This window comes from Brachypodium distachyon, chromosome 3, assembly GCF_000005505.3.
Source record: "Brachypodium distachyon strain Bd21 chromosome 3, Brachypodium_distachyon_v3.0, whole genome shotgun sequence".
Lineage (NCBI taxonomy): Eukaryota > Viridiplantae > Streptophyta > Magnoliopsida > Poales > Poaceae > Brachypodium > Brachypodium distachyon.
Window position 1 is genome coordinate 39,154,655 of NC_016133.3, and position 19,323 is coordinate 39,173,977.

The 19,323-nt window shown below is 44.5% G+C and overlaps 4 protein-coding genes across 15 annotated transcripts; 1 reads left to right on the forward strand and 3 right to left on the reverse strand.

The window, feature by feature from the left end:
* The first annotated feature begins 1,724 nt into the window (after nucleotides 1-1,724).
* On the forward strand, nucleotides 1,725-3,575 carry LOC100837098 (60S ribosomal protein L34). Its single transcript, XM_010236869.3, has 4 exons — nucleotides 1,725-1,886; nucleotides 2,002-2,081; nucleotides 3,034-3,143; nucleotides 3,232-3,575. The coding sequence occupies exons 1-4, from the start codon at nucleotides 1,808-1,810 to the stop codon at nucleotides 3,320-3,322; spliced, it is 360 nt and encodes a 119-aa protein (XP_010235171.1). The 5' UTR covers nucleotides 1,725-1,807; the 3' UTR covers nucleotides 3,323-3,575.
* LOC100837405 (protein FEZ) lies at nucleotides 3,430-9,047 on the reverse strand. The gene is made up of 4 exons (XM_003574503.4): nucleotides 8,922-9,047; nucleotides 5,720-6,054; nucleotides 5,091-5,392; nucleotides 3,430-5,001 (listed from the first exon to the last, which is right to left on the reverse strand). The coding sequence occupies exons 2-4, from the start codon at nucleotides 5,904-5,906 to the stop codon at nucleotides 4,345-4,347; spliced, it is 1,146 nt and encodes a 381-aa protein (XP_003574551.1). The 5' UTR covers nucleotides 5,907-6,054; nucleotides 8,922-9,047; the 3' UTR covers nucleotides 3,430-4,344.
* On the reverse strand, nucleotides 8,412-15,425 carry LOC100838017. 12 transcript variants are annotated; one of them, XM_024460789.1, is made up of 13 exons: nucleotides 14,211-15,422; nucleotides 14,022-14,110; nucleotides 13,719-13,826; nucleotides 13,554-13,636; nucleotides 13,175-13,308; nucleotides 12,865-12,914; nucleotides 12,680-12,772; nucleotides 12,428-12,519; nucleotides 12,094-12,200; nucleotides 11,775-11,828; nucleotides 10,086-10,186; nucleotides 8,922-9,097; nucleotides 8,412-8,548 (listed from the first exon to the last, which is right to left on the reverse strand). In XM_024460789.1, the coding sequence occupies exons 1-10, from the start codon at nucleotides 14,577-14,579 to the stop codon at nucleotides 11,787-11,789; spliced, it is 1,167 nt and encodes a 388-aa protein (XP_024316557.1). In that variant the 5' UTR covers nucleotides 14,580-15,422; the 3' UTR covers nucleotides 8,412-8,548; nucleotides 8,922-9,097; nucleotides 10,086-10,186; nucleotides 11,775-11,786. The 12 variants fall into 12 exon arrangements, with proteins under 12 accessions (XP_024316557.1, XP_024316561.1, XP_014756859.1 ...); XM_024460793.1 differs by lacking the exon at nucleotides 8,412-8,548 and having other exon boundaries at nucleotides 8,715-9,097; nucleotides 13,554-13,633; nucleotides 14,211-15,425; XM_014901373.2 differs by lacking the exon at nucleotides 8,412-8,548 and having other exon boundaries at nucleotides 8,715-9,097; nucleotides 11,785-11,828; nucleotides 14,211-15,423.
* Nucleotides 15,426-17,317: 1,892 nt separating this feature from the next.
* Nucleotides 17,318-18,469, reverse strand: LOC100842563 (zinc finger A20 and AN1 domain-containing stress-associated protein 12). Its single transcript, XM_010236874.3, has one exon. It carries the CDS (start codon nucleotides 18,137-18,139, stop codon nucleotides 17,597-17,599), a length of 543 nt encoding a protein of 180 aa, XP_010235176.1. The 5' UTR covers nucleotides 18,140-18,469; the 3' UTR covers nucleotides 17,318-17,596.
* Nucleotides 18,470-19,323: the final 854 nt, after the last annotated feature.

A 19,323-nucleotide genomic window follows, 5' to 3' on the forward strand; every position in this document is an offset into this window, starting at 1 on the left:
AATCTTTACTATTTTTAAGCTTTTTATATTGCTGTTGGTGATTATTAATAGATCACCGATCCTTTTGGAAAAAAAAGTCCGATTCACTGCTTCGACCACACAAACTAATATCGTGCAAAACATCAGCTAGGCAACCGAGCGGTGAAATCGCTCAAGGGGCAGCAGGCAGGCAGCATCCCTCGGGGTCAGGATGGGATAGAAAAAATATCGCTCATATAGGAAATACAGTAAACATACTCCGTGACACGCCCTAAAATACCTATGATCATTGCATCATTCACGCACACTGCATCTGGTGATGTTTTAACTCTGGTATATCGGGCGTCCCTCACATTTGCTGCATGCTATAAATGATAATACGGAATGAAAGATGAGTTTTAGATTGACAAATCCAAGTCTCGCGCCGCTATCAGTAACTAGTACTGCCTGTCTGGAACAGGACATTTTTCTTGTGCATCACGTGGACATGTAAAGTTTTTACTCGATCTGTCGATTTATGTAGGCCGTTGCTTCCAAAATTAAACAACTATAAATGTCAATGTACTTACTTATTGCTCTATTGCAGAATTGTGATTGGTCAGGGTAGGCGTTCGGGTTTACCCGAAATTCGGGTCGGGTAATTCGACTCCTTTTCTTGGATATGGAACGAGTGTAATGAATAAAGTTACACCACGTTGTCCTGACCATTAAACAACCAAAATCCTTAGAAAAAAAAGCGATCAACAAAAAGCACCAACTCCTCCAAACACAAGTCTCTCTGCACCCACGCAAGCATGACAAGACCCCACGCAAAAACGCGAAAACATTGGGCCAGCCACGCCAACATATCCTGCCATTCAATGGGAAAAACATGAGCAATATTTATGGTGACACGAACAACTTTTATGAGTTTCGGTTGCACGCCCATTCCCCCCCGCTGTACTGTTCACTTTATGGCGAAACGGAACAACCGAAGGAGAGATCAGCAGCAATAAAAGACACGTTTCCACGTTGAGAGCGGCGAATTTTATGCGAGCTCCGGACGCCGCAGTAATGGCGAGACAACGAGCAGACAGGAAAGGGCTATAGAGCGCATAGCCTCTAGACTATGAGCGCTGCGCAAGCTAGGCCAGAGCAACGGAGCCGAGAGGTCTAGCACGTGCTGTACGCGTTGCACCGGCCGTCCCCATCGCCGCGGCGCCCGGACGGGGTGAAGCCACGCAGGCAGCACGGAGGCGGGAAGGCGAGCAACAGCGTGCCGAACTACGCTTAAACCCGTTGTGCGCCGTTCCAAAAAGTCTGTAAAAAACATCGACACAATATACATCCATCACGTGCGAAGTTTCAAACTTACATTCGATTCACACATCATGAAAATAGATCGTGTCATTAAGCATTTCTGTGTTATTAAGTTTTATTATTGCTTGCGCTCTGATCCGTATGCCTGGCCTGCTTACACCGTTGGTCCGTTGCATGCTACACGAATTTGATAGCTTTTGGAAGGAGTGACATCGTTAACACTTGATCTGATACATGTTGATCAAATGTGCATTCAAACGTCTATGGCAGCTGGTTAGATAAAATTTCCATATTCGAAAGGGCCCGAATTCTGCCGCGGGCCCCCAAACTAAAAGCCCATACAGCCCAGCAAAGAAGTAACGACGTGTCAAACCAGGCCGAGCTCATCCGACCGCCGGATCAACCAATCAGAGCCGTCCACTGCCCGTCCAGCTCGTTTATATACCCCTATCGCCGCCAGCGAGCACTCCTCTTTCTTCCCCTCCCTCATCATCTCTAGGGTTCATCAATTGGCGGCGGCGGCGGCAAGATGGTGCAGCGCCTGACCTACCGGAAGCGTCACAGCTATGCGACCAAGTCCAACCAGACCCGGGTCGTCAAGACCCCAGGTAATCTCGATAAGTTGTTGTTCTTCTTCGTTAATTTCTGGTGAGGCAGTTTTCTCGATCTGGTTCTGCCGAGTTCATGGCGGATTTGCTGAGTTCGCGCCGTGGCTTGTTGCAGGTGGGAAGCTTGTGTACCAGTACACCAAGAAGAGGGCGGGCGGACCCAAGTGCCCCGTGACTGGAAAGAAGATCCAGGGGGTGAGCCACGCAGCTCTACTTTGCTTTAGTTTACTGCTTTTTTTCCTTCTGGAATTAGACCTAATGCTTTTGTGAGGTGAATATTCTCATCGGTAGTGTCATGTGATGCCTGAATCAATATGGAATTCCTAGTAATGTTAGGTGTAAAATGGTACTTTTGGTGGTCGTCACGCAGCTGTGCCGATAAATGCAGTTAGTGGGTAGTGTAGGTATACTTGAATATGTTGGTGAAACTGTCAGATTTATGGTCATGTAATTAGACATTGTTTGCGGTATTTCTGGAAAAGAGACTCTTGCATTTTCCATGTTTTCTATGAACTGCATTTTGCAGAGACAGACTTGTTGGTATGTTATTTGCTCCACCAGTTTTACTATGTTTAATTCTAGTTGTTTGACATGTATAACAAACTAATTATGTGTCGTAGCTAGCAGATTGTCTGTTTTTAACAGAGATTTCTGTTTTTGAAGTTGCAATAGTTCACTAGTTAAGTAGCTAACAATATGGTGGTTATAGCTAGATTGTACATTTACCCTCTACTGAACTAGTAGGAGCGGCCTATATGTTCATTGTGCTCACACCATTACTCCAGCTTCACAGTTGGTTTATTTTGACCTATATGTTCTGGGAAGTGCTTTCAGCATACCTGGTACATAATAAGCTACAGCCTACTGTTAGACCTGAATTTGCAATCTTAGGATGGTTTTATCACATATTTTTGTAGTTCAGGGCATAGCGCACTTGTTTATCTATCGCCCAGGTCTTTGCATGTACTTGTCATTTGGTTCTATTAGTGGGAAATGCAATCCGTGATGAAATCATTTGATCGGTCCAACCATTACCATTTGGTGCTTTGTATTTGCTGATTTTCCATGTTACCAACACCACTCATTTATTAGGTAGTGATGCGAATGTTTCCAGTTTAGGATTCATAATATTACTTCCCACTTGCAGATTCCTCACCTGAGGCCTACTGAGTACAAGAGATCCAGGTTATCTAGGAACAGAAGGACTGTGAACCGTCCTTATGGTGGAGTGCTTTCTGGACCTGCTGTTAGGGAGAGGTCAGCAAATAAGCTAGACATTTCTAACGTGAAATTCCCAATGATATGCCATATTACAATCTCATGAGTTGCAACTATGGATATGCAGGATCATTCGTGCTTTCTTGGTTGAAGAGCAGAAGATTGTCAAGAAGGTCCTGAAAATCCAGAAAACCAAAGACAAGACAGGAACAAAATAGAGCTCCTCTAGCATGGATGCGCTGTTTTGTACACAACGAAAAGTATTTTTGATGGTGGTTATGAAAGGGAACTAGTTGCCTCGTACTAAATGTTTAGCTTGTGAGAGACAAACATCTTGAGATTAGTATTTCGAATTCCTTTGCCTTTTCGTTGTCGGGACATCTGATCCCCTAGTTCATTTGTCATGAATTCTGATGTCTTGGAACTATAAATTAGTCAAATATGCCAGACTTGTTTGTTGAAATCTTTTCATTTGTGATGTGCGAATCCCTGCTCATGGATTTCCGTGCAGCTTCATCACTACTGTCATTTGGTTGATTGGTCGCGGATGGTTTTGTACAGACATTTGACTGACCAAATTAACTGTTGTGATGTTCAGCTCGAACACTTGATTACTTGAATCTATAACAGGGTCCTCCAAATTTTAACTTGATGCAAAGTAAGTTTTGTTTTATTTTAAGGGTAGGTTTGAATCTTCATAAGCACTTGGTTTCAGAAGGACTCGTATTTCTCAAATTTACGTGAGAGTTGCATTGGGGAAGAGCACTTTGACGGAAAGGTCGGAAGAAGACCCAGCAATCAGATCGAGGGTTTGTAAAACCATTGTAGTATCCTGAATAGTCGAGGTCCAGGTTGACCATGTTGTATCCTGAATGGATGAGATCACGGTTTTTGTCAAACCATGGCAATGTAGTGAAGCTGAGCATGCTGTAACCTCTAGAGTACGCATGCTCATTCGTCTCACTGAAAGTACAAAACATCACGGCAGCACTCACAAACCAAAAATGTGTACACAATACACCCAAGGTATGATGTATATATATGTATATCCTTCTCGCTGTTAGCTTTGCTGTTAACAAGGGTATAGTTCACTATACAATCTAACCCAAAACTGTACAAGCAATAGCTGGTGTCTTTGCTAACAGAAATGCTAACAGATGAAGGCCACTCACTGTATCTGTACATCTAGCTATGGATAAACACCTCTTCGATCACTCTGTGCAGGACAAGGCAACTAGTACTAGTAATGCGGCATCTCAGCAGGGACAGTTGGGCTAAGGAAGGATTCCCAAGGTATGTTGCACTTCCAGTCATCCGGAGAATCTGCTCCCAAATCGAACGGGAAGTTGAGTTTCCCCGGAGCCTCCCACTCGGTGTTCATGTTCAAGGCGTTGCCGGGCTTTCTCGTGGATGAATCCTGGTTCCTGGTGTTCATGCCTGCGTTTACGTCTGCGGAAGAATCAATCACAAACCCGGTAACCTGTTCAGGCTGCCCAAACTCCATGATGTCGAAGGGCTGCGGTGGCGCAGCGTCGTCGGGTTTCTGTGGTGGCTGTGCTTGGAATGGCAGGATGATGGGGCATTTCTGGGCTTCTAGAGGTGGACTGCAGTTGAAGCTGATGACCTTGCATGAAGAACCATCTTGTGCGTTGTTGGGCTTCTGAAACTGCTGCTGCTGTCCTTGGAAGTCATATTTGCCGGTGAACTGACTCGCTGGCGCTGCCGCAACTTGCAACGAGCAAGAGGAGCTCTCCAAAGGAAAATGAGAAGCTTGCACTGGTTGCATCGCTGAGAAGATGTGCTGCTCGGTTGCCAATGGAGGGCCCCAAGTGTGAGACATCGCCCGTTGTGCCATAGAACTGGTCTTCTTGAAGATCCTACATATGGTCCAAGAGTCCTGTTTTTGGCAACAGAAAGGTGTCGTCAGAATTTTGACATAACAGTGGAACTCAGTTCTATAACTAATAATATGAATGAAATGCTTACGTTGAGCGGAATGTTCTTGTCGATCGGCCTCTTGGGAAGCGATGGATCGGCAAGCGAAGGAAGCCTGAACTCATGCATCATCCAGTCGGTTTTCATCCCTCTTGCGGCTCTGCCTTTGTAGAAGACAAGGGACTTCTTCAGGCCTATGCACCTGGTGCCCTCGGAGGAGTAAATCGGCCTATCTGTTCCTGTGGCTTTCCAGAACCCAGCTGCTGTGACTCGGTTCGGCCTCGCGCTGTTGCGATATTTCCGGTCCCTTGGGCAGTAGAAGTACCACTCCGTCTCACCGGTGCTCGCAAGCTCTGTCAATGAGAATAGACAGTGAAGTTAGACTTTTGCAGCAAGGTTAGAGACTCATCTACGCTAGCTGTCATGAAAATAAGATTAATACTACTGATTCTTTCAACAGAACCTCCACTAGACTGATGAACAGAAGGCTGTCCCCAGTTCCTACTTAACTAAAGATCAATAAACTAACTTATGTTAAGTTGGCATCCTATATAATTTCTAACCTCTCCTTAAAATGTAAACTAATTTTGAGTTACAAACTACTCGAAAGTCAATTGCATTCCAATCCATCCACGAGCAGAAGATATAACAGGTAAGGAGATGTAGGATGCAAGGCTTACTTGGGAGATCCCACGGATCAAACTTGTAGATGTCCAGCTGCCTGATGAGCTCAATGGAGATAGGCTTTTGCTGGATCTTCTTCTTGAGGTAGAAACTAACTAGCTCTTCATCGGTAGGATGAAACCGGAAACCAGGTAAGAGGATCTCCTCTGACTTGTCCATGCTAATATCATTTCTCCCCTCCATATCTCACAAAGATATGAAGCCTAAAAGCCGGCAACTGGTCACAAACTTACAAAGGCTATCCCTTGTACTGCTTCTTCTGCAGTAAGCTAGCGAATGGCTTCTAGGGATGAAGCTGCTGAGGTGAAGACAATCACCAAGAGGAAGTGCACTACAATACTCCGATGCAAATCTGTTACACACCATGCGTACTACTTATATATGATGAGGCTTGAACAACTTGGAAAGACTAGATGGGGCCACACAGGTCTCAAGGATTTTGTTCTGAATTAAATAACTCATTCTACTTCCCTCTCTATTTGAAAGCTGTCACAGAATTGTATAATGCTGAATTGGTATCTCAACGAAGACAAGCTGAGCAGGCATGAGGGGATGAACTGTCAGTCACTTTCAGTTCACACTTCACACTTAGAATACTCACGTACGCAGTGTAAACAATACTTAAACTGTGCAACGCTTGCCTTCTAGATTTTGTTCTCATTTTCTATTCCATCTTTAGCCTCCCAAGGCAAATTAAAAAACTGAAAACATACTCCGATACACGGCAGAGGTGTTGCCCTCTTCTTGAGCAATTTTGGCTTCATGAACGCCAATATGTATCTGAAACCAAAGTTTGCCCTTTCATTCCCTTAAATTTTTTTGACACTTCAAGCGATTATGTGTACCTTTTCTGGTCAGTTTAGGCTTTGAGATTAAAAACAATTGTGTTCACTAATACGTAATTCGTACTCCCTCTGATCCATACAAAGTGTCAGCCACTTAGTACAAAAATTGTATTAACTTAGCACAAAATGAGCGACACTTACTTTTTTACGGATAGGAGGGGGAGTACTTAATTTAGCGAGAGAAAGAGTCCTACGAACTGATTACGCGAAGATAGTGATGGGCTGACCGGTTTGATTTCCTGTGCTTTTTATATGAACTAGCGTGCGTGACTCTGCTATTGAGTATTGGAACAGAAGATTCTTATTCCAAGTACAGCTTTGTAGACTAAATTTTAATCTCGCTTTAGTTGCCACGGTGGAAACCTGGTCCAATTTGCTCCAACTTCGAGTCAGCTTAATCATATGCTCGTCGCTCCACATGGCACAACTGTTTCCTGCCCCGTTCCACGCTCCAAAATATTATGCCCTTAAATATTACGGAGTACTACAAGCGTTTGAACTGAACGTGGCAAACTGAAAAGATATGCTCCAGCTCAATAGGTGATCATGTTCTCTAATATGCAGAGCAGTCCGTAAAATGCAGCATAAACAAATAAAGTTAGCTAGAACATCTTATGAAAAGAACGGAAGGAGTGCAACTTAAAAATTCATAGCCCATATTTGCTGTCAGTACTAAGCAATTGCCGTGCGCCCTTACCTAAATGCGTTGTGTTTGCCAGTTTCCCGTCAAAATGGTACTTCTCCTCTCTTTTCTCTCTTCGTGTTTGCCAAAACCCAAAGCTAGACAAAAACAGCCAAAAGACCAAAGCACTGCAATATGCTGAGCCATAGACAATGACGCGAGAATTGGGCGCGAGGTGAGAGCTGTGCTTCTTCCAAATCGCTCGAGGACAAGGTTTCGGCCGTGCGCGTGGTCAAATACTCATCAAAACTTTGTACCGTTCGTTCTTCCCGGCCGTGTCTCCCTAATTCCCGGCAATGGAGTAGCAACCCCAATTAATTCCCTGCTTTGGACGAACAAATCCTGTCTCGATTTGGAGCGCTTGCTGTCCCTTGCCGTGACCTAGGAAGCTAGGATTAAGGGAGCTGAGTTCGCAACCCAGGTTTTAGAGTAGATTTGGGGTGGGTCAACGTCAAAACCTTCAAGTTCAAGCGAGCTGTCGATCTCCGTTCTCTTCTTGGTTTGCTGATTCTTGGAAGTGGAACACATGAGTAATCGTGTTGCTCGTCTTGGCAGGAGCAACGTGACCTGAATGGGGCAACTTAACCACCAGAGAGACTTGTAGCAGGTCCGGAGCTAAGTTGGCCTGCCATCCCTGGCCTGATTTTTTTCCCTCTTAAACAGATTGTTTCTGCGACTCTATAAGTCTACCAAAAAGACCATATCCAATTCACATATTAAGAATAAAAAATTGACCATGCATCATTTGATAGCAGAGTTTGAATCATGTCTGGATCAAAATGTAGATCTGAGTATTACTTTTTTGTCCGTGTGTACAAGATATTTGGTACCATCATGAACTAGACTAATTTTTACTTCCTACTACCTTCGTAAATATAAGATGTACTAGCTTCGTCCTAAGTCCAACTTTTGAAAGTTTAACCAAGTTTATGAAAAAAATGTATTTTAATATCTATAATATCAAATAAGTATGCTAGGAAGATATAGATCACGACAAATTTAACAAAACTAATTTAGAGTTCTAGATGTTGTTAGATTTTTCTATAAACTTGATCAAACTCTAAAATATCAAGGCCAACTGTTAATGCGGGAATTGCGGAGATGAGAGGGCCGCGCAGGGTAGTTTAAGGAGAGCAGGAGCAAAAACCATACCGCACCCTATTTTTAGGAATTTCAGACGGTTTTTTATGCCCCTTGTTTTAGGGAACGGATGGAGTAACATTTATGAAGTAATTAAATGTGATATTACATACAGGAGAAGGTAAAGAAAAAAAATCCAACATGCAGCACATCAAGCTCTGCAAATCCAATGGTGATGAAAATGGTGTCACTTACAGAAAAAGTTATGCAATTCATAAATTGCAAAAATTTAAAAATACTCTTACATATTTAAAGAACTCCTACGACAAAATGGTGACTGATCATGGAGATGCAATTACAAAATTTATAGGAGTAAAGAAGAACTGATTAATAAGTAGTAGATTGAAGCAACAAAAATAAGGTCTTTGTTTTGATTGTTGAGTAAATATAAGTGACAAGTCAAAAATATTACTACTAGTACAATGTACAGCCATTTCCAGGTCCTTTTGCATGCGTGGTAAAAAGAGGAGATGATACTTATCAGAGTATTATATAAGTATCAAAAGGTAGAGAGCTGAGAAAGCATCCTACCAGAGATCATCCCCAGTCTCCAGATAAGCAATTTCTATCATACAAGGAACATTCTTTAAACTTGCCATCTTTATCCATGCGCACGGTAACATGACCAACAGGGTTCCCATTGCAATTCTTCCTTATTCAGTAGCATCTTCTTCTGATTGTTAAAGGGATTGCTCAGAAAGCAACACCTACATCCAAATGATAGCATCATAAGCATTATTTTTCCCCTTGAGTAACGTTACCAGGTAAGACACCAGCTACAGCGGCTGATTAATAATGCAGTAATTAAGAACCCCTGGGGTTGCATCTTGATGTCGCAGTCACTTCAGTTCTCTCTGTTCATAAAGAATTCTACAGGGAAGACCGGAAGAGAAAACTAACATTGAGAGCCTGATAACTCCAAACGGTGCAACTTTACCAGATATTAGCCAAAAGTAGTAAGGAAACATAAACAAAAACATTGTAAGGAAAATGAAGTGTTTTCAGAAATACATAAACCATCTCTGCACAAAGGGAAGATTAAATAAAATAACCTAAATATTATTTATTGATGCACATGAAGGTATGCATGTTACTTCCATATGTTGGCAACTCATATTCTAACTTCTAAATTCACTCTAGCCTGTAAAGATTTAGCAAAATCCAGGATATTCGCTAAATTTTTAGTACAATTCTCCAGTAGATTTTTGCCATTGCCTCATATTTTCCACTACAAGATCCCTTTCGAGCAGAATACAAATAATTGTACACCTTGCAAGACACTCTTACAGTTACAGTTCATGTTCTTTATTAAATGTAAGTTTGCATTCACACATGCAACTACGCAAGTACTAATCAGAATAGTAACAGCATGGGTAAATATCACAACAAGAACTTATCACTGTACTTCAGACACACCATTTGGTCCTAGCTGGGACTAACATCTTGTGGAGAGCCAACGAACATGCTTTACATAGCTACCCAAACAAATTGGTCCATGATCCTAAAGCATCCAGTTCAGGCATGAGTTCACGTTGGTTTGGCACATGAAAGAAAGCGCCGCCTTTAGTTTTTGAGCCAGCAAGCAAGTAAAAGTAATTGGGTTTTTCCATGGCTGGGTGTGACCTGGCAGATTCTAAAGCTACACCTGGCATTTGGGATGGAGTCATGATAGGTCAAATTGGAGATAGTTAAAACCTTTGAATGAAGGAAACATGGTATAGTTTGGCATGACCATTTCCACTGGATAGCAATCTTAGAGATCCAGACTACTTCACACAACCCATGGAGGACAAAATCTGTAACAAATGGACAACATATCAGGAAGATGGTTCTCATCTAGTTCATGTAGAGTAACAATGACAGGGATCAGATTCTTTACATCGGTCTGGAGTATATTCTATTAGAAAATCTCATAAACATAAAAGTTCAGCACGCTACAAAATTCATGGAACTAGTAAGGTTGACCAAGAATGACAGGGATCAGATTCTTTACATCGGTCAGGAGTATATTCTATTAGAAAATCCTCCATAAACATAAAACTTCAGCACGCTACAAATTCATGGAACTAGTAAGGTTGACCAAGAATGACAGGGATCAGATTCTTTACATCGGTCAGGAATATATTCTATTAGAAAATCCTCCATAAACATAAAAGTTCAGCACACTACAAAATTCATGGAACTAGGAAGGTAGAACAAGAATCCAGTGAGTTATGATTCTTTTCGTTCCAAAAAAAAGTTATGATTCTAAAAATTTATAAAATGTACAATTATCAAAGATTGTGGAGATGCTGCAAGCACCACGGTTAACGGGTAGTGCTTCATGCTCTGCAAAATGTGAAGCTCTTCAAAAACTCGACCGTCTGACTGGCAAATTGCAAGCACCAAATGCTCCATAACCAATCATAGTGCTTTAAGATCTGTGGTAGTTTTGCGAAGAGCATAGAAACACTACTCAAATAGTATATCTCTACTGCTAACCGATACAGTTCTAGTTGTTTTATGTAGTTCCCTAGAAACTTTGCACCCTTGATGAAACGTGATGCCACGTTCTCTTCAGGGGCGACGCTGGTGTATAAGCAATGGGTGCAGGTGAACCCAATAAATTTCACCGAATCCTTCATTAAATTAGCTTATCCATTATTTGTTAGTGCAAGATTACACCCTAAGCAGTAAAGCTGAACCCAATAGTTCTCTGCTCTAGCTTCCCCACTGGTTCTCTTTAGAACTGAAATGTATGTAACCTAAGCCATAAAGTACATCTGATAATCACATAATAAGCTGTTGGAATTCCCATTTTCGCATTGCCTTGGAAGAAGTCATCATATCCTAGAAATTTAGTTTTTTTTTGCAGGGGATAGAAATTTAGTTTTAAATTCACAACAGAGAAAAATGCTGAACTTCCGGACTGAAAAGAAAAACAAAACAACCAGATCATTTCAGTGGCACGTGAACTCTAACAACTTGGTTGGCAGCCTTCATTTCATTTCATTTGGTAGAAATGAAATGATTTCAAATTTTTTACAGGATATCATTTGATTGAATTTGAATTTCGGATTCAAAAATCATGTTTGTTGTCACATGGATATGTAAAATGAGAGGCAAATCCAGATGAATAATGCGTTTAAGAGAAGAATTGGGGTTAGGTATAGGTGCGATTCCACGGAATTTCGGATTGAATTCCTATACCCAATTCTGTGTGCCAGCTAAAAGTTTGTTCTTACTTCTTAGAATCCAAAATGAATTCCAGGATTCCAGGCCCAAATGGTGGGAGCCAAACAAGATCTAAGTGGCATTAAGCATACTTTAAAGAATATATTTCTCTTTAAATGTTATTTTGCAGAATAACATACACAAGTCAGCACAAGAAAAAACTAAGCTGACCAAATGAAACCTTCAAGATGCCTGCAACAGCTCCTTGATATTGTATCCCTGCAGCTGAAGCACAATAAGAAAGCACTTACATTAGTTTAACTAATTAAATGAAATACAACAGGATGTACGCTTCAGCTCCCAGGGACTATCTCAAATTCTATACAGACAAGGACCTATAAAGGGATTTATCTGCCCAAATAACTTAGTAGATAGATGGCATTAGGTGCATGTTCCCTAGTTCTCTCCAGTAATCTCAATGACAGCTGATTTATCCTTCTATAGTTGTCCAAACTGTTCAGCATAATAGTAACAGAAGGATAATATATACCTGAAGAAAGGTTAGCAACACTATTACTCCAGAGTTCCAGATAGCATGCATCATAATAGGAGTGAGAAGATTACGAGATTGAGCATATGAAAATCCCAGTGCCACACCTGTGTCCATTCAAAATATGAGAAAATAGTCACCTTCACGGTACAGATCTGTAAGTTTTAACTCATGCTAACACACAAATTATACATAGTTTGTGATTATGTTTGACCCAGGGCAACACCTAACTAGTAACTAATGACTACATTGAGAGCTTGAGATGGTGGGCTTTTAGCATACTGCATTTTCTTATGCATTGTCATGCCTAGTTATTATTAATCCAGTCACTTACCAAGCACAAACAGCTGCGAAAATTCTCCTGGTGTAAGATGAGCGAAGGCAAATACTGCAGCAGTGATAAGCACAGATACTGGAGTGGAAAACCTATATAAGAAAAAAAATACTGCTTAATAATACAAATTGCAAAATGCACCGATCTATAGTGCTACACTTCTACATATAAGCATTTAAAATTCCTTCAAACTAGAGAGATGACAATAAAAAAGGAAGTCTCTGGACCAAGAGAAATGTGGCATGTATTTACCACATATTCAAGGACACCATTAGAAATCCTCGAAACACAGTTTCCTCCAGGATTGGTGCGAGAACCCCAGTGATCCCGAGCAAGTAGGCAGTGCTATGGATGCGATAAAACTGTCAGAAGTCAAATAAGTTTGTGTACTCTTGCGTGATCTAAATGCACATGGTGATAAAAATAGACAAGCAGACCTGATATTTGATGAGCCAATCAGTGGCAACAGAAGGACTAGGGAGTCAGTCTGAAAAAAAAAGTTTAGTATTAAGATAGGCAAACAACATGGCGCGTGAAGAGTCCATTTGGCAAATTGCAATAATTTGTTTATGATAAGTTCTATAAATCACTAAAAAAATCAAGATAAACAATACATAATAGTTAAGTGACCTCATACTTTTCCTAAGGAAAATTGAAATAGCAAGAATGTAGGATAACAATCAGGGATTCTAACTTTAGTCAACAAGAAAATAGCAGACCGGCTACTCAAGCATAAATTATACAGACCTCTCTCTGCGCAGCTTCACCATTCAGAAAGGTCATTGCAGCTCCAGTTAGAGCAATGAAAATTACTGCAAAAAAGAGGCCAATTCCAGCCCAGAGAAGCCAACCATTTGGCAGCTTAAATGGTTCCTTAAAATCTGAAAGTTGAAAATGCAGTTGCATCAATAGACTACCGTCCAACAAAAATAAAGAAAGAAAGTAAACATCGACGCTTATGGTCCAGAAAGCATCACAAGTCTTAGTTATTAGGTAACTCCAAGCCACTAATACATCAGATAACAATCATATTATTCAGCATTGTAATCTTCAGAAGAAGGTAATTTGTGCTTATCACAAATCAAGGAATTTACTGAGAGGGGAATTAGCAGGATCATGTTCTGACCATAACGGAATATATCGTCTGAGAATGGTCGGAAGGTATTGGTAATGCCAAATATAACTCCAAGCACAACTGCCGTCACACTACTGCACGTGCAAATAAAGAAACAGATAAGGAAATCTATGGTGATATTTGGTGCTTGATACAAAGGAGAACTTAGATCCATACAATTGTCCCAAAAAGAGTACGCCTGCCTTCTCATCAATAGTTGCCTCCCCAGCTTGATAACCTAGATACTCCAAACCTGATTTCTCAACCATTCCTGTCAAAAGGGAGCTGTCTAAACAACATTCAGGATTTTTTACATGTCATCAACCACAACTCAAGATGCTCAAATTATTGGCGACCACGCTGCAACATTACTACATCGAACAGCACACCAGGAATGAATGCAAATTCTTGTTACACAAATGGTGTGGCTATAAAGCTAATGCACAGTAGTACATTACCACGTGCAGCAGGTGTAGTTACCTCACAGCACAGGCCACCATCGTGAGCGAAATGGTCGGCCATTCCCATGGCACATCCCACCGGCGAAGTACAGGCCACTCATCCAAGCTCTGCTCTTCCCAAAGCCACATCATTGCAAGGGGGCAAATTAACCACAGCTCGTAGTAAAAAGCTGGAAAAAAAATTCACAACATTCCTTGACGGGCTCACCTCACCAGGAGGAGGAGAAGGAGGCGCGGGCGGCTCGCTCCCTGGATCATAGGAGCAGCGGCACGCGAAGCCCCCCGTCCATGGCAGACGGCGAGTCTCCTGCCTCCGCGGCGCGAGCTTGTCCACCACTGTCGCTGCCACGCGACGGCGACCGGTTATTTCCGAGGGGAATGGCTGAAGCATCCGCTTGGCGAGGATGCAGAGGGACCTCCCGCTGCTTCTGCAGGGCGGCGCCCGGAGGCGGAGGAGAAGAGAGGGCGGAGCCGACGGCGAGGCAGCCATCGGAACGGCCGTTTCGGAAGCAAGCCACGCGGCGCCGGGGTCGCAGGGATAAGGCAGAAGAGCTTCGCTGTAAATGGCAGAACACATAGTGGGGTTTCTGCAAGTAAGTTACGAGAATGTGGAAGTAAATATTATAAACTGCAGGGGCCTTTATGTATATTTCCGCCTTATCATCTGAGGATGCACACGGGAAATCGGAGTCCGTCCGTCGTCCGAGTTCGACTATGCCAGCGATCGGCCATCCTTGATTCTTTTATAGTCTCCTACAGAATCAAGAAGCGACTCCCCTCCAAAGTACAAACGGAACGAAGCTCAAATCGATCTCCGTGCTCAGGGCTCCAATAGGACGAGTAAGCGATCCCGTACGTGCTGATTTTGAGATCTGATCGACCCGGCGGCCATGGCGGCAGAGACGAAGGAGCAGCTGGGGTTTGGCAGCGAGCACGCCGCCGCGGCCAAGAAGACGTGCGCGGGGTGCTACAGGGACCGCCTCAACGCCGTCGAGAGGGCCGCCGAGGCTGCAAGGATGGGCGCCGAGCTGCTTGGAGCTCCGGCGGCCGGCGCCCTGCAGGAGCCCCCGAAAGCGACGACGGAGACGATCGGTACCAACAGTACGTGCTCGGGGTGCCGGATTGAGGCCGGACTGCAGTTGGGGTTACCGTTACGGAGCCGCAGAACGACCCGGGTTCGTTGTGGGGAATCGTGGGTCGGGGTCGAGTCAGGATCATCGGCACGATCAGTCGATGGTCGGGACGCGGCCCGGACATGCGCGTGTGATTCTTCAGGTGCAGCGGGAGGAGAGATGGGGAACGGAGGGTCGTTTCAGTCGCATTTTGGCGAGGCCGGGAGCGTCCGCCGCCGTTGCCGCTGCTGTTGCTAGCTGCGCCACCGCTGGGACTGTTTTCTGCTGCCGTGGTTTCGTTTTTTGGATGGGAGAGGGAGAAAGTCCCTGCACCGCCGCCATTAACATCATAGATAGCGAGACAGGGAAACAAATTAATACATGTCCATGTATTCCTATATTTGTAAATTGTCAGTGGAATGAGTAATTTGTGCTCTGTGGGAAAAACAAACTTTGGTGCTAAAGAAGGCAACGCCTGATTAATGAATTAGTATCTGATTTCGACCCGACGTCATAGGAAAACCGAAATGTAAACAGCTCAACCAACTTAAGAACAGAAACCAGAAAGTTAGAAACCCAAACATACTAGCCAAATGGTTGAATTTGATCCACTCTTGATGATTTAGATCATACTCCCTCCATTTCACAAAGGCTGGCGTGTTTTGTTTCGTTAAAGTTTTGATCCATGAAAACTCTATTGATATGTCTTTTTTCATACATGAAATTTATATCAATGGATTTGTATTTAAAAGTTTTGCTAATGATCATGATTTCGTATCATATAACTTACATCTTAATAGTGTAATTCTTGGTCAAAGCCTTATCTTAACGAAACAAAATACGCCAACCTTTATGAAAAAGAGGGAGTAGTATAGAGGATAAGCGCAACCAAGGTATGTATGAAGCATATGTGCATAGAAAATGGATATTGTAATAGCCAGTTTATTGTTCCCAATTTGTTCTCGACGAAAATTTCTCCTGCTCCTCTTCTTTGCGTTGTGCGGTGACGGTCAGTTAGAGTTGGTGGTGATGCATAGACGGTCGCAGATGTGAGATTCGGGTTAATCAAGGAGCCGGAGATGCCATGAAGGATTAGTGGTTAGGTTTCTGGGTTCGCTGACCGGAGCCAAGGATTTTGAGACAATACATGATTTGGTACGGCGGCAGTAGGAGATTAATGTGTCCAGATTTGGTCCCAGACGTGCACAAATGCGATGATATCAAATCCAGAGCATAGCCTAGCGTGCAGTCCGCTAGTCGATGCCGGCATCACCAACACAACATATGTGTCAAGACCACCTGGAGCTCTTATAATTGCTTGTCAGTAGCCCACAACTCCGGCGCTATGACACGCACATATCATCGTACTCCATTGATCACATTGCCGACGACGAGCTCCATGCCTTGGTTGTCGTAGCACGGCATGAAGAGCCTAGAGCATGAGCCAGACACGATATGCGGGCGGGTTGAAGAAGTGATCAGGCAGGGACGAAGCCTAACCTCGAAGACGGTGGATACATCCCCGAAGACACCGGTCTAGGACTTGTGGTAGGCGTAGTAGGTTGAGGTTGGAGATGGTGAGGATGTGATAGAAGAGGAAATGGACCTCTTGGTGAGGCCTTGGGTCATGATGCGGACATGCGAGTAGCTTGTCGTTTCACAAACTTGCTTGTTGTTTTCTTGGCCCAATAGCTGTATACAAGTGTTGCCATTCATGGATAATTCAAATTTTAGAGTGACTATTTTTTAGTCGATTTACAAATAATTGTTTTTCAGTTGACAATCATAGGTCCCTGTGAAAAATATCTTCACAACGATCAGACAGCATGGCTATCAACATCGGTTACAACATGGCTATCAACATCGGTTAGATATACTTCTGCGTAGCAAAAACGTTATTCCTCCGATCCTAAATTCTTGTCGTTAATTTTTTAGTTTAAATTTGAACTAAAACAACGACAAGTATTGAACTAAAAAATTAACGACAAGAATTTAGGATCGGGGAAAGTATTAAATTTTCAAGTGATTACCAACTCTGATTAAGAAAAAAGGCAACTGCTGTTCTAAAGAAAAACTAGGATTGTGGTGCGATTTTATCTATACAAATCCATGTACGATGCTTATTTCAGGACGGAGGCACTACGAGTACCGGCCGGCCTGGAAGTCCATGTTGAACTTGTAAAATTAGCAAGTCAGCGGAATCTTTTGCGATAGGCAAACCTCTGATGCCAAATTGGCAGCACAAAGAAATTTGACGAGAATAACATGACGGTACCTAGTTGTTTAATTACATCAATCCCTAGGAACAAGTAATAAGTACAAAAGAAACATCATCAACTGTAACCTGAAGATCCAGCTACCGAGAACGAAGAGCTACTGCAAGATCTAGCTAGAAATTAAGGACAAAGGAAAAAAAAAACCGAGAGAACTGAAACCGTGCAGATATGCGTTTACAACTCGATCCCCTGCTTCTAGCCTTGCTTCAGATCTTGTTGTCGATCTTGGGCGCGACGACGAGGGGGTTCTGCTGCGCGATCTTGTCGCGGCCGGCCTTCTTGTAGTCGAAGTCGCAGGCGTGGCCGTCGGCGTGGCGGTGTCGCGAGCAGAAGGTGCCCCCGCAGCGGCACGCGAACCCCAGCAGCCCCACCTTCTTCTTGCACGACACGCACCTGCTGGGCGCCGCCTTCTTCTCCGCGACAGCCGGGGCGGCCGGCTCTCCAGCAGCAGAAGCAGCAGCAGGGACATCGGCGGCGGCGGCGGCGGCGGCAGAGCTCGTGGTCTCCTTGATCAGGGCGTCGACGTCGGCCGTCGTTGCTATCTTCTTCTTCCCCTCGACCTTGGCGGCGGGCGGCGTTCCGATGGCCTTGAGGTGGTCGCGGTAGCACTTGGAGCACATGTTGTTGGTCGCGGCGCTGCCGAAGAACCCGCAGCCGCTCGCGCAGTACAGCGGCGCCGCCGCGCCGCCGCCGGCCTGCATCTCCGTGGACGACGACGACGACGAGGAGGAGGCCTGCTTGTGCGCCATGGAGTCGACTAGGATCGCGAAGTACGGGAGCCTGGCGTCTGGTTGCGGATCGCGCGATCTCGGGCGTGGTGTTCTGATTCCTTTGACGAGGCCTCCCAGGGCGTCGCCTCCTGGGCCTTTTTATGAAGGTGAATCCAGGGAAAGAGAGGCGGCCGTGGACTCAGACTCAGACTCGCTTCACCGATGGGGACACGTCACGTACGCCAGCTCGGACTCGGGCGCGTGGCGTCTGAGGAAGCTCGCGGCTGATACGCACTCGCACCGACTGCAACGCTGCGCCTGCGGCAGCCAATGTTGTGTTCTGCCGCTTCGATGAAGTTGGCAGAGAGATTTGTGGAACGTTCAACTTCAACCAGCCTGATAATACTCTACCCTTTAAGAAGATGGACTGTTTAGACATTGACAATATTGTCTCCCATCTTTACAGCAATCTGATAAGTACACAGATTCGTAAGGACACGTGTAACACCAAATATACAAGCCTAGTGGATCTTAAGTGATACCTACAAGTTCAAGAGTAACAAAAACCTCAAAAACCATAAAATCTATACCAATTATTAAATTGAAGTTGGTGGTGATGGTACGGACGCCGCGGTTCGTCATTTCATTGAAATTACGAATCTGCCACCACCGTCCCCACGCGCCTTTTAATCCTGGTTCCCGTTGTCCTCAAGCGCAGAAAAAACACGTACCGCACAAAAAAAACAATAGAGTCCTCCTCCTCTCCTACGAATCTCACCCCCATCCCCTGCCCGATTCGGATCTCGCCGCCGCTCTTGGTCGCCTCCACCAGCTCATGCGCATCGGCGGCGTCCGTGTGCGGAAGGCAGATGCAGACCCACAGCTCCGTCGCGCCCCCCCGACCGCCGCCTCTACCGGCTCGTGCGTGCCGGTGGCTCCCCACGAGACTTGGACGACGATGGGATGAGCCTGAGGCCGGGATGGCGGTGGCCTCGCGCAAGGCTGCAAGGACCGCGTCAGCGCGAGCCATCGGTGGCCCTCCCGACGAGTAGTGGCGTGCGGCGACAAGTGGCCCGACGCGATGTGTGGGCGGCATGCGGGCGCGGCGAACGGGCGGACAAGGCTGCGAGAGGGCGCAGGCGTGCGGCGCACAAGCGTACCGGACGGGAAGTGGGAGCAGGCGGCGCGCAGGAGCGGACGGACGACGGGAATCTACGGGCGGA

What these genes read in the sequence shown, in the direction of transcription:
- LOC100837405 (XM_003574503.4), bottom strand. Translation starts at nt 5,906, where the DNA reads ATGGAGGGGAGAAATGATATTAGCATGGACAAGTCAGAGGAGATCCTC. An exon ending in TGATCCGTGGGATCTCCCAA is followed by an intron (nt 5,393 to 5,719) that starts GTAAGCCTTGCA and finishes TCTCATTGACAG; the next exon opens with AGCTTGCGAGCACCGGTGAG. An exon ending in ACAAGAACATTCCGCTCAAC is followed by an intron (nt 5,002 to 5,090) that starts GTAAGCATTTCA and finishes TGCCAAAAACAG; the next exon opens with GACTCTTGGACCATATGTAG.
- LOC100837098 (XM_010236869.3), top strand. Translation starts at nt 1,808, where the DNA reads ATGGTGCAGCGCCTGACCTACCGGAAGCGTCACAGCTATGCGACCAAG. An exon ending in CCGGGTCGTCAAGACCCCAG is followed by an intron (nt 1,887 to 2,001) that starts GTAATCTCGATA and finishes GGCTTGTTGCAG; the next exon opens with GTGGGAAGCTTGTGTACCAG. An exon ending in CTGGAAAGAAGATCCAGGGG is followed by an intron (nt 2,082 to 3,033) that starts GTGAGCCACGCA and finishes TCCCACTTGCAG; the next exon opens with ATTCCTCACCTGAGGCCTAC.
- LOC100838017 (XM_024460789.1), bottom strand. Translation starts at nt 14,579, where the DNA reads ATGTGTTCTGCCATTTACAGCGAAGCTCTTCTGCCTTATCCCTGCGAC. An exon ending in TTCGCAGCTGTTTGTGCTTG is followed by an intron (nt 12,201 to 12,427) that starts GTAAGTGACTGG and finishes GAATGGACACAG; the next exon opens with GTGTGGCACTGGGATTTTCA. An exon ending in TGTTGCTAACCTTTCTTCAG is followed by an intron (nt 11,829 to 12,093) that starts GTATATATTATC and finishes ATTGTGCTTCAG; the next exon opens with CTGCAGGGATACAATATCAA.
- LOC100842563 (XM_010236874.3), bottom strand. Translation starts at nt 18,139, where the DNA reads ATGGCGCACAAGCAGGCCTCCTCCTCGTCGTCGTCGTCGTCCACGGAG.